Here is an 18,288-nt window from a genome sequence, read left to right on the forward strand (position 1 = left end):
GCTAATTATTGAGTAAACGTGGATTTATAATAATTTTACACCCTTTTATGGAAGAGTTAGCTATACATTCCTCAGTTATCTGTGAAAATTTCGTTATTTCAACCAAATAACTAATGTTCTTGACTTGCAGAAATTCCTATAATGAAGATACATTCAGCTTTGAATAAACTATCACCATATTCGTCTTAAACAGCAACGAGCAAAAATATTTAAAATTTAGAGTGTTTGTTTTAATATGCAAATAATAATGCCCTGTATACTTCATTCATCATGACTTATTTTACTCTTATGTGTCAACCACAAACAACATCTCCACGTGGACGTTTTTCATATATTTGACATTACAGTGTCCTTAATCTCCCGTGGAAAAGTAGGTAGGAATGAATTCCTATCATACAATAACCCTCATGTCTGTGAGACAGCAACAATGAAATCATTTTGCATGCCCAGGAGCACTGAAGGCTTAGCATGAGAGGATTTAAGAGTAAAATTACTAATATTTGCCTCCAAAATAACTCAAATATGGTCAAAAGAAAAAAAGAGACACAGTGAAACTAATTATCCCTCTCCAGACATCCATCCCCCTTGATCCTTTCAGGAATATTAACAAATACATTTGACTATTGTATAACATGGGTTTGAACAGTGTGGGTCTAGTTATACACAGATATTTTTTAAATAAACATAGCGCAGCAGTGTAAACATATTTCCTTAATATTTTCTTTTCTCCACCTTACTTTATTATAAAAATACTGTAGAGCATATGTACAATACACAAAGAATGGGATGATTAACTGTTCATGTTCTAGGTAAGGTTTCGGGTCAACAATACTGTATTTGCATGACAAAGAAGGAATGGTTTTAAGTTTGGGTACTATAAATTACACACAGATTTTTAGTTCTGGAGGGGGCTGGTGCCCTTCAGACTGCACTGTCCAAGGCTATAATGTAATTGATTTAGGTCATTTAAATTTGGATTTTTCTCAATAATAAATACTCTGATTTAGAATCAAGTCTGAAAAGTGGTACTGGTTTACTACTTTCTGCTGTGAATTCCCTGATCTTATTTCTTTATTTATTAAAGATTTATTTATTTATTTTGGAGAGAGAGGGAGAACAGGACGGGGGACTGAAGGAGAGGCAGAGAGAGAATACCAAGCATTTAGCACCAAGTCTGAACTGGAGCTCGATCCCAAGACCCTGATATCATGAGATGAGCTAAAGTCAAGAGTCGGACACTTAACAAAGCTAGCCACCCAGGCACCACTTCTCTGAATTTAGATTTCCCTTTCTATTGTATACTTTGCCAATTATTTGCATCATTAATATTTTTATCCCTTATAAAAGTTTTTTTCTGAACTCTATATTAAAAACAGAGGCTGTTCATCAATCATTATATTTCTATCCAGTATGCTTGCTCTGATGTTGAGTAAGGTTTCAGTTCCAAGTAGACTTTACCACCATTCTTGACATTTGTAAGGTATCTCCCCAGTATATATAATTTCATGTTGAATACTTCTGATTATTAATTAAATATTGCCACATTGTTTACATTATAATGTTCAGAAAGTTTATAGTTCTGCTTAAACACTTTGCCGCATTTTTTTTACATTTGTCTGTATTCTCCCTACTATGTATTACCATATACTGATAATATTTGAGTGGTAGTTAAAGACTTTGCCAATTGTTTACATTTGTGAGATTTCTTCCCATTATGAAATGTCTGCTATTGAGTGAGTCTTGAAGACTAGTTAAGAGGCTTGCCACACTTATTACCTTTTTAAGTTTTTACTTGATTAAGGATATAATGAGGTACAATAAGATTTGAGCTTTCTGAAGACTTTCCCACTGTGGTTCTCTGGAAACTGAGTTCTCTGATGTTTATTAGGATTTGACCCTTGATGGACATTTTCCCCAGATTCATTACATTGTCAAGTTTGTCTCCTTTATAAACAACGTGGTAATTATAGAAAATAGTCCTCACAAAAGGCCTTCCTAAGTTCACAACACATGAAAACTTGCTCCAAATTAAGTATTATGTGGTAAGTATTACACAGTGATGTTTGGATAAAGACCGTTTTGTGTTAATCAAATTAAGAGAGTGTGTAACAAGGAGGGATTATGTGTCGGTGGGAGAATAAAGAACCCTTTGAAAAGGACTTCTCAAATCAATCACATTAGGAATTTTTATCTTTATTTTTAAATTTCTAACATTCAGAAATGTATCAGTGAATGACTAAACCAATCTTATATTTGAAACGGTTTGAATGAAACTTTCAGCACAGATTAGGTGACTTTCCAGAATATCCAAATGTCCTTTCAGAGAATATGTATGTTGAAAAAATGGATTATCATCCCTGGGTTCAAAGACATTGCTCTGCAAATGACTCAAGGTGGGTTTTTTCCCCTGAATGTTTCCCATCCTTGATCTGGTCTGTCAGTAAGGATTTCATTATGGTAACTGTCCCACATGGGTTATATCCATCGTAACATTCTTCCTGCCTGCTTTTCACTACCACCATCACCTTCCCAGTCATTCACTAAGTATAAATACTCACGGCCAGTGCTTCCACATCTTTCCATATCACTCCAGAAAATAAATATTCCTTGCCTATCTTCCTCAATAGGCCTATGGTGTTGTGGAAAGACACAACTAAAAGATACAAAATAAGTTATACCACTTACTGTACTCATATACATATATGTTAAAATTCTAATGTGAAAAATTAATAAACACTATAGTACCTCATCAATGGAGGAAAAGGAAGTACCAGGGTTTATTCCATCATGGAGACAAAAATGGACCAAATTACCTTTTAGAGTGCTCCAGAAGCCATTTAGAACACAGCACCCCCAAGTAAGTACAAATGAAGAGACACATGGAAGAGACAAGGAAAGTCTGTGACACTTGACCACAAAAGCTGCTCACCCTCCCTGACACTCCATGGCAACACTGTGAGAAAACTCTTACCTCCCCTCAGGAGACAAACAAATGAGTGACATGTTCAAGGCTTCATTGGTCTGGCTTATTGCCTGCTACCTGCTGGAATAGTTTTTGTCATGCATGACATGGAAGGCACAAGGAAAGAGAGCACCCTCTGAATATCCTGTAATGGTTGCTCAGAGAAAAGGTGAGCAATTTGTTCAAACAATGGAGAGACTACATAGCTGAGGACAGAGAGAGGAAGCTACCATGGGCTCTAATGTGAACTACAATTTTTTTTTTTTAGGATTTTATTTATTTATTTGACAGAGAGAGAGAGACAGAGAGAGAGGGAACACAAGCAGGGGAGGTGGGAGAGGGAGAAGCAGGCTTCCCGCCGAGCAGGGAGCCCGATGTGGGGCTCGATCCCAGGACCCTGGGATCATGACCTGAGCTGAAGGCAGACACTTAACAACTGAACCACGCAGGCACCCCATGAACTACATTTTTTTAAACTGGGGAATTACAAAAATTGAGACAATATAAATGGACAGAATATAGAATATGTCTGACAGGTCCCTGAAATTACTAATATATCTGTTCTCCTGTAGAAACCAAGTTCAGAATACATGGCTAGGAGGCTTTTTTCTCTTTTTTAAAAATTATCTAATTTCAACAAAAGATCACAAGGCATACAAAGAAATAGAAAAATATGTTCCAACCAGAGAAACAAAATTACTGGCCCTAAATTAACAAAGAACTCTTAATAGCCTGACACAGAAATCAAATAACCATCACAAAGATGCTAATGGAGAAAGAAGAGAAAATGGGTAGTGTAACTAAATGTTATCAGGAAAACCATGCATGACCAAAATAAAAATCCAAAGAGACAGAAAATATAACGACAATCAACCAGAAATTGGGAGCTGAAGAATATAATCACTGAATTTAAAAACACAACAAGGGGTCGGTCACAAATTTGATCAAGCAGAAAAAGAATCAGACAACTTAAAGATGCTTTGTTTTAAATTATCTACTGAGAGGACAAAAGAAAATGTGGAAAAAGACAGAGTCTAATTGACTCGTGGAACATCAACAAATGGACCAATATGTACATTAAGGGGACCCCAAAAGGAGAGAAGAGTGAAAGGGACGAGGGATTTACATGAAGAACTAAAGACTTGTACTTCCCACGTATGTGGAAAAAAGGGACAAATGCAACAAGCTCAGTAAATTTAAAGTAGGATACATGTTAAGACATGAATACAAGTGACACTGATAATTAACCTATAGAAAATCACAAGTGAAAACAGAATTTTGGAACAGTGTGACAAAAGCAACTCATCTTGTACAAGAGAGCTCCTGTAAGGTTAGGAGCGGGATTCACAGCAGACCTGATAGGAAAAAGTGCAAGGGACAATATATTCAAGTACTGAAAGATCAAAAAATAATCACCAAGAATACTCTTATCTGGCAAAACTGATTTCCATGAATGTAGACATGAAGACTTTCTTAATTAAAAAACCCCCCCTAAGTTTACCAGAAGACCTGTCCTACAAGAAACATTAAAGGAAGTCTTTCCAGGTGAAATAAAAGGATTCTAAACAGTAACTGAAACCACATGACAACATAAAGCTCTCTGCTAAACATAAATATTTACACAATTACAGTAATCTATAGTATTGTAATGAGGTAGCACAAATCACTTTTATTTCTGCTACAGAATTTTTAAAAAAATAAAAGCATGAAAATAATAAATCTGGGTAAATAAGTACACAACATAAAAGATAGAATTTGTGATACCAGTAACATAAAGTGGGTGCAGGGGTGGAGATGATAAGTAGAAGAGTTTTCTATGCAATTGACAATATCAGTTTAAAATTGTTTGCTATGCCTTTAACATATTTTAAGCAATTTCCAAGGTAACCACAATGAAAATATGTACAGAAGACACAAAAGTTAATGAGAATGAAGTCAAAGAATATTATGGGTATAACACCACAATTAAGGATAAAATATGTAAACATGATAGAGGTATAAACTGTTTAAAAATTGCTATCAATTCATAGAAAGTGTTTCTCTCATGCAAAGAGAATATACATTCAGAAGGGGTGATGAAATTAATTATATTATTATGACAATTCACCTACACGATACAATATTCACTGAACACTAACCAATGAAAGAAATACCCAAGATGAGTCACAATCAAATATGTATGGCTGGTATTTGTACAAATACATACATAATAAGTAAAGGGCATAAAGCTGATTCATATTTAAGTTAAGCTCACACTGTCTTGAATTGTACGAAGTTGACGATTGTCATGCCATAATAAGATACACAGATAAAAATGATACCACAACTAAACAATGTTGTGGAAGGTCCCATACAAAAAGAAGCACATTATTATGGAATTGTGGAACCAGAATAAGGCAAAATGTAACCAAAAAATTTCAATGTAAAAAATAGGTAAATTTTTTTTGAAATTTTTAAAAATTTTATTATGTTAATCACCATACATTACATCATTGGGTTTTTTTTTAATATTTTATTTATTTCAGAGAGAGAGACACAGCGAGAGAGGGAACACAAGCAGGGGGAGTGGGAGAGGGAGAAGCAGGCTCTCTGTGGAGCAGGGAGCCCGATGTGGGGCTCGATCCCAGGACCCTGGGGTCATGACCCGAGCCGAAGGCAGACGCTTAACGACTGAGCCACCCAGGCGCCCCACATCATTAGTTTTTGATGTAGTGTTCCATGATTCATTATTTTCGTATAACACCCAGTGCTCCTTGCAGTACACGCCCTCTTTAATACCCATCACCGGGCTAACCCATCCCCCCACCCCCCTCCCCTCTAGAACCCTCAGTTTGTTTCTCAGAGTCCATAGTCTCTCATGGTTCGTACCCCCCTCTGATTTCCCCCCCTTCATTTTTCCCTTCCTGCTATCTGAAAAATAGGTAAATTTTTAAAAGGAAACCTTCTACGTAACTATAACTTCAAACTGTGACTGTGTACTGATGAAAAACAGGCATTTTGAATTATTAACATGCTTTCATTGGCAGTAAGCTTGTAAAGAACATTCATTAATACAAACATATATGAACTCTAATGGAAAATTTTATGACTACGTACTTAAAAGACATTAAAACATGTATTATGTTATTAATATATCCCTCCTCTTACACAGAATGCAAGGCTATAATCCATTCTTTAGAACCAAGCACCCAAACAAAAACCTTTCATTTTGAAATGGAAAACAACATGAAAATTGTAAAATGTGCCAGCAATCACTTTATAAAAAATAAATATTTGGGATTAAATTCAGATATATTCTCAGGAAAGCAGACGAAAAGACTAATGGTTAATTTTTCCTGTAAATATAAAATTGAATTTATAAACAAGATTTTTTTTAAATATAGGAATTTTGCTAGTTATCCACAATTCTTCTAAGCAAATGCCCTTTTTTTTTTAAAAGATTTTTATTATTTATTTATTTGAGAGAGAGAGAATGAGATAGAGAACATGAGAGGGGGGAGGGTCAGAGAGAGAGGCAGACTCCCTGCTGAGCAGGGAGCCCGACGTGGGACTCGATCCCGGGACTCCAGGATCATGACCTGAGCCAAAGGCAGTCGCTTAACCAACTGAGCCACCCAGGCGCCCGCAAATGCCCATTTCATATCACAAATTTTCATGTAAAAAATTCAGAGATGAATCTGATATATAGCTAATAAAGTGAAAACACACTTCACAAAGTCAAAGAACTTCATATCATACAAAATTATAAAATGATGTGATTATAAATAAACAAGGTAACAATTCAGACTTTATTATAGCCTGCAAGTTCTGAGTTCTAAATGTTCTAGCTCCCCAATGGCATTAATTTACATAGAAATTTTAGGATTCAAATAGATACATTAAATTACTTCACCACTGAGAAATGGATTACATAGTGGAAATTTCTAATTTTAGTTGATATAAAGAAAAATGAACTTTTATAGTAAAATAAAGGAGTAGACTTTCCATTTTAGGAAAATGTTTTGTTATCTGATGAACTTACTGAGTGTCCGTTATGTACGAAAAAGATTAAAGCCTCCATAACACTGAAAAGCATAAACCAAAAAACATCTGATATCTGTCTCTAGTGTTCTGGGGTTCCTACACCAAACCACAATATGCCCACCACTACCCTGACACACTTCTCACAAAAGGCAAAACAGAAGTTACAAAGGGCTTAGCATAGAGATACTCAGAAATAGTGAGATTTCCGAGGTCCTCACAGCAATGGAGAAACAATCAGATTGTGGAGGCCCTCCCACTCCAAGGAGAGTCCCCTGGCCCTCCCTGTGGATGTGATGGACCATCACTGGAGCTGAAGGAGAATCCCTAGAGAATGTAAGAGCTTGATAATGTTGCATAGCTGATGTCCCTCTGTGAGAGGGAGAGAAATAACTCTAGGCTTCTCAAACAAATTTCCATTCAAGGAGAGCTACTTAAAACACACTTTAAGGTCAATCTTCCTGCTTCACATTTGGACCTCACCTCTGTCATCTGCTTCATCCATTCCCACCTACCTGGATGGAAGGCTACGGTCTCCTTTCTCTTCACATCCCAGAGCTGCTTCTCTTGCTCCAAAAAGATGACCAGGTCTGGCTTCCACACAACGAGACCTGTTTAATAGAAAAAATGAATAGGAGTATTACTGGAGATTCTTTCAATCCACTACTGTGCTCAGTGGAGAAGAGAGGACATTGTAGAATTCTAGAAAATGATTTCCCAAACACTATTGACCAACAGCCCCATTAAACAGGCAGGAGAAGTTTCAAATTTTCACATCATGACCTCCACTTTCAAGTACTACCAATACAAAAATAAGGACTTAAAATTTCAGTTTACGATGTGGGCAGTACCATTTTTTGCCACTCACTGTTTACAACTGGCACTCATCTACAGAAGTGATGATGTTCTCTTAAGGAACGGGAAGCTAAACCATGAAGATTTTTCTCTACATCTACAAACCCCTACTTATTTCTCTTACTGCCTGGATCTGAATTCCCAACGTTCAAAGAGGAATCTTCTAATACACAGTCTTCAAAGGAAGGAACAAAACCCTGAGTGTGGTTTGGGAAATCTGGAAGGAGTTATTCTCACCCAGGAAGAGGAGGTGTCCGTAGTTCTCTAACATCACATCCCTGTACAATTCCCGCTGAGTGTGGTTCAGGCATCCCCACTCCTCCTGGGAGAATTCTATGGCCACATCCCTGAATGTCAGCAGTCCCTGCAATAAATACAACAGTTACCAAGTGGCCACTGGCAGAGTTCACAATGCTCCCTAAGATGAAAGAGGGTGTTAATGTCACCAGCTAGACCCCAAGACCTGACCTTCACTGCTCACCTGTTTATACCCACCAACTTTTATCCCACGTTTTACTTAACCTCCTCTTTCCACCTTATCTTTTACTTCAATCAAAAGACCCCATGGGCAGAGTCTCCTGTGTTGGAGACAGAAACTATCCAACAAAAAGTTATGACTGCTGTGAGGAAGCACTTGGGCCTGACCAGTTTGAACTTAACCCCTGAGTCATACCTGTGTAGATGAAGCAAGGAGTAACCCACGGAGTGACCAACAGTTACTTTACCTCATTACAATATGAAAATCTCCATGGAAGGAGCAGCAAAAACACCATTTTCATAACATACAAAGTATGTATGCAAGTGTTGTCTTCATGTGCATGTGTGACCATATGCCCAGCTCTATATAAGATGATGAAGCCCCTCCTGCTGAATTTCCATCTGAACCCTAAGTAAAAGGAAACTGTCCCCACTGGCTCTATGAGTCTCTGTTTGGAAGTTATTTCTTGTGATCTCCTTATTGGCTAAAAATCAAGTTTCCTTTGTGTCACAAGCCCATCTAGTGTAGTTTCTATCTGTGACTCTATTATACTTCAGGATTTTAATACACTCAAACATGTTAATTAAGTGATTCTTGTATTTTTTTTTTTTTTGCCTGAAAATACAAAGAAATAAATAGAAGGTAACTCTGTAACCTAAGTGTGGAGTAAAATAAAAACTTAGAAGATGGAGGTCTTAGAACCTCTAGTCCTAGAAATCATTCTCTCTGCTACATGAAGGTGACAGTCTTCATTGTCCAGTGGAAAGTGATGTGAAGGGTCAAGAAAGTATTCTTGAGACATTTTTGGTGCAAAATGCTGTTTTGATTAAAGCGCAGGGACAGGACCCCTGGGGAGAAAGACCTTCACTGTCCTTGCGAGAAGCCATTGATAATATAGTTTTAAGTTGGGGGGTAGAAATAAAGGAAGTTTCTGCAGGGATTTTCATATGTTAAAGAGGACTTACAGGATCCTGGAGGTCTGGCTATTATCAAGCTGGTTCCTTTTTGCTTCTAGCAAAGCATTAAGGCAGTCATGAATTCCTGATGGAATGTCATATTCTGCCTGTCTCAAGTATATATCAAGGGTCTGGAAGTTGAATTTCAGTTTATCTGCATTTCTTTTACCTTCCTTCTCAACAGAAACTAGAAGCAAGAGAAATTCAGAAGAAGTTTCCACTTTAAATGTGATAGTTTCTGCATATCTCTCAGTAAATCCATCTAAGATCCTTAAGAATGGTAATGGGGGAGAATACAAACTTCATAGGGGAGAAAACTGTCAGAGAGCATCAACCGAAGTAAAAGAAGGTAACATGAGCTGTAAGGAAACAAACTGGTATCAGTGCCTTAGGCACACTGAAGGACCTATTATTAATGGTGTGTTCTTGTGCCCTGGGAACAGTAAATCAGAATGTAAATTGTATTATGAGAATACAGTGGATTTATACAAAGTTCAATCACACAAGGTTTCCATGTCCTGTAATAGCTAGTACATTTAAATAGAGTATCTTTTTCACATTCTAAAGAGCAAGCCTCCCCTTTTTTTTCTAAAACTTTCTGAGTGATTCTGGATCTCATATCCATTGTGTTTGTTTATGCAATTTCTTACTCCTGGTCTACACAGAGCTCATAAAGCATCCAGATGGAACCTAATAAGAAATGTTTTCCTTGACTGATATCCAAGACCAGAGCCCATCAGCAATAGGAATCTTGGATTCAACGCCATCCTCTGTGGGTCTGTCACCAAGGGAATATTTATGATATTTGCAGGATTTTAATTCAAAGGGACAGTTGTTGATAGACTATTGAAAGACAGGTTAGAGAGAAGGGAGAGAAGGCTCTGGAATATAGGGGGGAAGTGTTCTAAAGACTTAATCTTGAGTCACTTTTTGAAAGTGTTTTAAAATTAGGGGAAAACGTGAAGCAGAAACATCACAACTAAAGGAATCAATATCTGCAATTTTTAAATGAATGGAATCTCAGGAGAAAAACATGACGCGCCATCTGACTTGGAACGCAAGGCTTACCTGAGAACTGGCCATTTCTTCTTCTTTCATGTTGTCCTCTAGATTTCTTTCTCAGAAGAGATTCGTAGAGAAATCACAGCTGCATCAGGAGAAAATGCCTTTAAAGCCACCAACAGAGCCTCTGCACCTCTAAACTGCTCGGCCTGACAGCAGGACTTTGAAATGCAGAAAAGGCCCAAATTCCTAGTCCTTTGTGTCAGGAGCCTTTCAGAAACTGTGAGCTCTTACTTGGAGACCAATCCCTGACTTTTCGTTCTCTGCTTTCAGGGGGCCTCCCCTCCCACTGACGCCCACAAATTCAGCTACAGCATAGGAACTGTGAGCTGCAAGGATCTGACCCTCCCAGACTCATGTAGCAGAGACCCTGTTGCCTCTCCTTGCACCAAAAACTATACTCAACTCTCATAAATTAATGGGCAGCCCTCGTGCTTAATCCTGGCCTCACTTAGAATCACCTGGAGCCCTTAATTAAAACGACACTGTCCTTTCCACCCACACCAATAGACAGAATCTGAGGAGGAGGGCACCAGCAATGATCGGTTTTGAAATTCCACACGTGATCCTATTGGGAAGCATTTGGGGGAGGTGACCAGGCAAAGGACAGCAACCAGGGCTATGATTGTTATCCGGATTTAAATCCATGCCTTTTCCACTGATCAGAGTTTCTGGAGATTTATACATTCTCCCTGTTTCCGCTAAGCAGAGGGAGACACCCTTACAAATGGAGCTTTCCCTCATAAATGCAAATATCTCTTACAAAAGTAAACATACTGGGTTTCAGAGCTTTTCCTTTGTCTGCCCTTTCTTTAAAATAACAGCCTAGTGGCGCCTGGGTGGCTCAGTTGGATGAGAGTCAGACTTGATTTCAGCTCAGGTCATGATCTCAGGGTCATGAGGTCGGGCTCTGCTGAGCCAGGAGCCTGCTTAAGATTCTCTCCCTCTCCTCTCTTCCCCCCTCCCCCCCTCCAGCTCACTCACAATTTCTCCCTCAAAAACCAAAAAGAACAAAAACAAACAAACAAAAAAATCAACATAGAAAAATCCTTATGACAAAGACACATTATTTTGGGATGGTAAAATGCTCCTCTTAAATAGGCAAATGTTTATTTTCCTAAGGAACTGCCAAACGTTTCCCAAACTGAATGTACTTTTTACACTCCCATCAACAATATAAGAGAATTCTAGTTCCTCAATATTTTCACAGAAATGTGGTGTTATCCTTTTCCTTTATTTTAGCCATTCTAGAAAATACTGAGTGATTGCCCATTATAAAATATGAAGTGGTCTTAATACAGTTATTCTGGTGACTCAAAGTGAAACCACTTAAAAGCATAATGTTGAACAAAAATCAAAATGGCTGCATTAAAATGTCAGCAAGGCTTGATATTAAACTAAATACCCTTTTTCCTCTCTTCAGCAACCTTCCCCTCCCCCTTTCTCCGTCTTCTCTGCACCCCCCACCCCAGGAATCCAGTACCACTCTGAAAACCTGGTAAATAAGGCTGGAAGCACAAACACAATTACTGTCGAAACCAGCTAGGTCCTGCATTTCCCTACAAAACTCCCAGCCCCTTCCTCTGGGTGGGCTTGCAGTTTTGAAGGCCCCAAACTGCGGCAGCCTCGTCTGCCTAGCAAAGCAATAAAGCTATTGTTCCTTTTTATCCCCAACTCTGTCTTCACATTATATTTTGGGTCTGAAACACGAAGGTCAGTTTTCAACAACAGAAGGAATGTTAGGAGAGGAATCCATTTTTCTTCATCTGTTCTCAATTCTTTGGCCGGTCTAATATTTAAACTGATGTAAGACAGATTCACAAGAAAAAAATAATTTCTTAATTATGGGAACCTCAAAAATATGAGGCTCAACCACAGGAAATTGATGCTTACATGCCACTGTGACTTAAGAATTCTTGAGTATAAGGATTTAGAATTTCAAAAGGGGGTAAGCATATTCACAGGAAAAAGGAAAGAGCAAATTTTGTCAAACAATAGTTTGCAACACCAGGCAGGCAACTCTTTATAATATAAAAAGTTAATGTCTGATATTTGTTATATTACTGATAGAGGTCTGCCATCTAATTCATTCTGGGTATATAATCAACCTCACAAAAGAAGGAAATCCTTCCATTTGCAGCAACAGAATAAACCTAGGGGACCTTTTTTTTAAGTTACATAAAAGCCCTGCCCGGGCCCCTTTGCCCAACTTAGTAGTCTTTAAATTTTAGCATGCACCTTTAGCGTGTGTGATTGATAAACCAAACCTCTTTGTGTATCTATAGGTCATGTATTGCTTCCCAGAAAGACGTGGATCGGAATCCTCTTGCATAACCTCCCCTGGGGCACCAATGCATCACCCCCAAGAACCACAATAACCACTGAGTCTGCAGGAACCAAGAAGTGCTAGAGACTCCCATTCTCCTCTTTTACCAATTACTGGCCTCAAGTTCCCTTAAAAATCTTTGGATGAGAAATCTGTATGTGGGGTCTGTGCTTGGGTCAGAAATGCAAATAAAACTCATTTGTAAGAAAAAAAAATCTTTGGGACAGGCTGAAACTTTGGAGTTGGTTTTTGGACAAGACTCTACCTTCTTCCTCTACCTAATTCCAGTTAGTTAACATAAAGTGTTATATTAGTTTCAGCTGTCCAATATAGTGGTTAAACAATTCCATACATTACCCAGTGGTTATCACAAGTGCAGTCCTTAATTCCCATCATGTGTTTAACCCTTCACCCAACCCACTTTCCCTCTGGTAACCATCGGTTTTTTCTCTATCCTTAAGAGTCTGTTTTGTGGGGGCGCCTGGGTGGCTCAGTCGTTAAGCGTCTGCCTTCAGCTCAGGTCATGATCCCAGGGTCCTGGGATCGAGCCCACATCGGGCTCCCTGCTCCTCGGGAAGCCTGCTTCTCCCTCTCCCATTCCCCCTGCTTGTGTTCCCTCTCTTGCTGTCTCTCTCTCTCTGTCAAAATTAAAAAAAAAAAAAAAAAAAGAGTCTGTTTTGTGATTTGTCTCTCTCTCTTTCAGGCTGGCCTCCTGAATAAACCTCATACTTCTTTCCAGTCAAAACTCGTGTCTTGAGTATTAGCTTTTGGAACAACCTGCAGCCAATCTTGTTTTTTTGTTGGTTTTTTTTTTTTTTGGTAACAAAATTGTTGTGTGATCACTCAGTGCATCCGGTGGGAAAGAATTCTTGAGATGTTTAAGATGCAGCTTAGTAAGTTTATTCAAGTAGCAGGGGGACAGGACCCCTGGGCAGAAAGAGTTGCACTTTGGTTGCATAAAGCTGGTGGTTATATGCTTAGACCTCAGGGGGTGGGGTCATGCAGGAAGTATTAGATCATAAATGTTTCTTCAAATTTCTACTTGTAAAACTACTTTTGCAAAATTTCTCTGTTGCTTATCATTCAGTTCAATATTAATTATAGGTGAGATGTACAGGCAGTCATGAGACCCTTTAAGAATGTAGCAATCAACTACATTTGATTCTTATCAAAACTATGCAGGCTATAGGTCAGCTCTTTGGGCTTAAGGTGAGCATTTTACTGTTTCTGTTCCTCATCATTTCACCCCTGACCAATTTTCTGTCCATAAATATTTAAGGTTGTTGAAGGGTGAAGGGCTCATATTCTGTAACTTCTTCAAGGTGACAGGGGCTGTAGAGCTGTCCCTACCCATGCATTGAAATTGGTCCCTATCTGTCCCTACGTGTAGCTATTACAGAAGGCCATTGTTGTAGAGTTCAGAGGGGACACTGCAGTGAATTAGTTTTGAGTAGTCAGTATGATCTGTTGGCTGGGTAAAGGAGTCAGGAACTGCTTGCATGTATCTCAACAATAGGAGAGAACAAAGCAAAAGAGAAAACACATCAAAATTATAATGAAAAATCAGAAGAACAATGGAACAGAGAAAGAACAATGGAAAGAGAGAGAGACAAATCACAAAACAGACTCTTAAGGATAGAGAAAAAACCGATGGTTACCAGAGGGAAGGTGGGTTGGGTGAAGGGTTAAACACATGATGGGAATTAAGGACTGCACTTGTGATAACCACTGGGTAATGTATGGAATTGTTTAACCACTATATTGGACAGCTGAAACTAATATAACACTTTATGTTAACTAACTGGAATTAAAATCTTAAAAAGTCAAAAACAAAGAAAAAGTGGTGGCAATCCATTAAAATACTGATAGATCCTTACAATAGCAACAGACAGATGTAGAGAATATTAGTTGATATGGCTGAAATGAAGAAACCTTCCCAGATATCAGTAGAGGATAGCTAACTCTTCCCTAACAGGGCATATAATTGTACATCGATACTTCATAATAATTACTTGAGGCCTGAAAATTATTGAAATTATGACTCCTAGGTCATTATACCAGAACAAGAATGCTTCTTGAATGCTTGTAATCTGTATTTTCAACAAGGATCACACAGTGGATTTGAAATGCATAACATAGTCTTTGTATAATCCTAAGATATTTTAATGATAGAATATATTGGCTTTTAATGTGTTAACACTGATAGGTAATGGATGATGTATTATCCTGCCACCAATATTAACCTATCTCACCTTAATTAAGAATGTAGACAACAGATAGTATCTACCACGCATTTGATAATGGTGATATAATATAACTAGTAATCCACTTTCTCAGTGGCCTCAGACTTTAAATAATGTGTGGTTATATTTCCAACAGTTTATCTATTGCACTGGTTTCTCTTCCTTGTAACTCCTGGGACATCAACATGGATACATGATAGATTATATAGGGGGACTGTTGACAGTTTAGGTAAACTCCTCCATGGTAGTGCTACTTGGCATCCATTTTGTGTAGTCAGTTGGATTACAGGGGACTTGAACTCACACCAGCCCCTCTCACCAGTGCATTTCCTAAATAACAGCCTGCAGAGTCACATGCTAATATAACTTCTGATAGGACACCTCAGCCACTGCCCTTGTGAACAACCATCTCCACTGGAACGCTAGACATCCCCCTTGTGCACCCTGTAGAGAAGATCCCCACAGAGTTTACCTAAAACTGTTTTAGTTTCAATAGGTCAACCTGAACTTACCCAGGAACTCCAAAACACTCCACCCACGGATCCGAATAAAGAATTTAGCCCCATGTCAAAACTCCAATTTGTCTTTAAAGATGGATTCTTTTTTTTTTTTTTTTTAAGATTTTATTTATTTATTTGACAGAGAGACACAGTGAGAGAGGTAACACAAGCAGGGGGAGTGGGAGAGAGAGAAGCAGGCTTCCCGCGGAGCAGGGAGCCCGATGCGGGGCTCGATCCCAGGACCCTGGGATCATGACCTGAGCCGAAGGCAGAAGCTTAATGACTGAGCCACCCAGGCATCCCTAAAGATGGATTCTGTCAAGAACCTGAATGGTCCTGGAAGTAGATTCCCCCCTGGAGGCTGCAGTGAGAATCCAATGCCTCATGAAACCTTGATTTTGACTTTACAGGACCCTAAACAGAAACAGCAAATCCACTGAAAGTCAGACACATAAATAGCAGAGTACTCTTTTTTAGCTCCTAAATATGTGGAAATTAGTCACAGTAAAGTTGGAAAACATCTACACATAGGCATAAATTTAATTGTAAAATAGAAATTATTTATTCATTTTTAATTTAAATAAATTAAAGTAAAAGTCCCCATTCATTGCCCCCAGTCAGTAATAGTTTGATTTTCAGATATAACAGCTCATCAGTTTGAGCTGTATCTTCCTTCTTGTGCAATTTCAGAGGGTATGTGAAGTTCCATTTGAAATTATATAACACACACACAAACTAAAATATTTCGCACTTCCTTTAATGTTTACATAAATATGGTCACATCAAACTTACTGTCAATCAAATTGCTTTTGTTAACCAATGCTATCTAAAGGTGGTGTTTTCATACCAGTAGAAATGGATTTACTGCATTCCTAAAATACCATATCTGGTGGTAATTGTCAATATAGCACCCTTGTTGAAACACTTTTTTTTTTTTAAGATTTTATTTATGTATTTGAGAGAGAGAGAATGAGAGAGAGCACATGAGAGGGGGGGAGGGTCAGAGGGAGAAGCAGACTCCCCACTGAGCAGGGAGCCCGACGCGGGATTCGATCCCGGGACTCCAGGATCATGACCTGAGCCGAAGGCAGGCCTTAACCAACTGAGCCACCCAGGCTCCCCGAAACACTTTTTTTATACATTTACATACTTAAATATATCTGTCTCCTGCTATCACACACATCATGAAATGTGGATCTTTGATTTAGATACAAGTGACTTAACTGGGTGGTTCCTGGACATGAGATTGTTGCACCATGATGACTGCATTTTTATAATGAGTGAACAATTGCTGAACTACTCTTGGAAATGGATAAAAAAAGAGAGCAGGAAAGTCAGTAATATCCTACCAACTGTGTTTTCACTGTTAAAGAAATTAAACAGGGAAGCCACTGACTCAGGGGGCTCTAATGCCTCGGTAGCCTCGATAAGCAAATCACAACTTAATTCCGTTGGAAAGGAAGAAAATGAACTTGAGAACAAAGAATTACAGTCAGCTAGGCTTTCCAGAAATAAGGCAACTACTTAAGGTATACCCAATCAAGCAGTGTCCTTGCTTTGCTTCCATACCCTCTCAATAAAAACCTTACTAACGGGGCGCCTGGGTGGCTCAGATGGTTAAGCGTCTGCCTTCGGCTCAGGTCATGATCCCGGGGTCCTGGGATCGAGTCCCGCATCGGGCTCCCTGCTCCTTGGGAGCCTGCTTCTCCCCCTCCTTCCTGCTCGAGCTCTCTCTCTGTCTCTCTCAAATAAATAAATAAAATATTAAAAAAAAAAAATCTTACTAGTAGCTCCTACAGGTGGGACATCATTAATTTTTTTGTTAAAGATAGACTGATTTTTACTTACTTCTATCTTTATATATTCATATTTTTATTTATATTTTACTCATCCAGTTAATTGATTAAGAGGGGGAGGGGAAGGGGGCAGAGAGGGGGAATCTCGAGCAGACTACCTACAGAGCCCTGCCAGAAGCCCAATGCCAGTCTTGATCTCCCCACCCTGAGATCATGACCTGGGCCAAAACCGAGTCGGAGACCTAACCCACTCAGCCACCCAGGTTCCCCATGCCTCACAAACTGAGTAGGCAAATCAAATGCTCAAATTAGCACTTGAAAATTTCAATGTATATCGCTTCATCGCTAAAGATCACACGGTACCACCTTTCCTTTGGACCAGTTTCTCAAGTGGCCTAAACTCCTCACCCACATTGCAAGTGCGCAGAAGACAGGGCGACAGATGTGCCCGCCCCGCTCCGCTCCCTTTTGCACATGCGCACAACACACCAATGCGATTCTGCCCTCACTTCCCCAGACTTCACCCTTGGCAATGGCTCCCCAGAGCGCCTGCGCAGAGAGAGTTGCCCAACAAGTGCCGCGCATGCGCACAGAGGACTTGTGGCGCGCACAGCCCCTTCGGGCCGAAACCTGCAGTCCTCTCCTCCTTCCTTCACCAGCCGAGGTCTTCAGAGCACCACACCTGAATCCCACCCAAACCAAGCCCACACACCTCAGTTCGCAGTCCAGGCAAGCTGGGACCAGAGTCTACGGACAGACCGGTCCTCCCTCTGACTAATGTTACTACACCCAGACGATCTGACGGCTTCTCCCTTCCCGAGTGCCAAAATTTCACACGTGCGCACGCAGAGAATGCAGGTGAACCCTCAAGATCCTGAGCACCGCACCGGCCACAGTGCAGAGGGACCCAGAGCAGGTGGGGATAAGGGACTGGACATCAAGGATCACCATGTGCAAAAGTCCTACTGTTCACTTCCAAGTTGGCGGTCTCCCTCCCCCGTGTGTACAGACAGTAATAGGGTGTGGAATTTCGCCAGGGGCAAACATCTCACAGATTTTTATTTTGTTTCTGTCCTCAACTTTTTTTTTT

General features: G+C 39.4%; 1 protein-coding gene across 2 annotated transcripts in view; it reads right to left on the reverse strand.

The window, feature by feature from the left end:
- The window catches only part of LOC117997798 (putative protein ZNF720), a 166,431-nt gene that overhangs the window by 17,745 nt on the left and 130,398 nt on the right, over nucleotides 1–18,288 (reverse strand). The window contains exons 6-7 of one of the 2 annotated variants that reach the window (XM_034986200.1): nucleotides 8,075–8,201; nucleotides 7,498–7,593 (exon numbers count right to left, since the gene is read on the reverse strand). In XM_034986200.1, the coding sequence (XP_034842091.1) occupies nucleotides 7,498–7,593; nucleotides 8,075–8,201 (223 nt within the window). Of the gene's footprint in view, nucleotides 1–7,497; nucleotides 7,594–8,074; nucleotides 8,202–10,339; nucleotides 10,419–18,288 lie in introns of those variants that run through there. The other variant, XM_034986201.1, reaches the window with a different exon arrangement.

Source organism: Mirounga leonina, unplaced genomic scaffold (genome assembly GCF_011800145.1).
Source record: "Mirounga leonina isolate KUSES-001 unplaced genomic scaffold, KU_Mleo_1.0 Mir_376, whole genome shotgun sequence".
Classification (NCBI taxonomy): Eukaryota; Metazoa; Chordata; class Mammalia; order Carnivora; family Phocidae; genus Mirounga; species Mirounga leonina.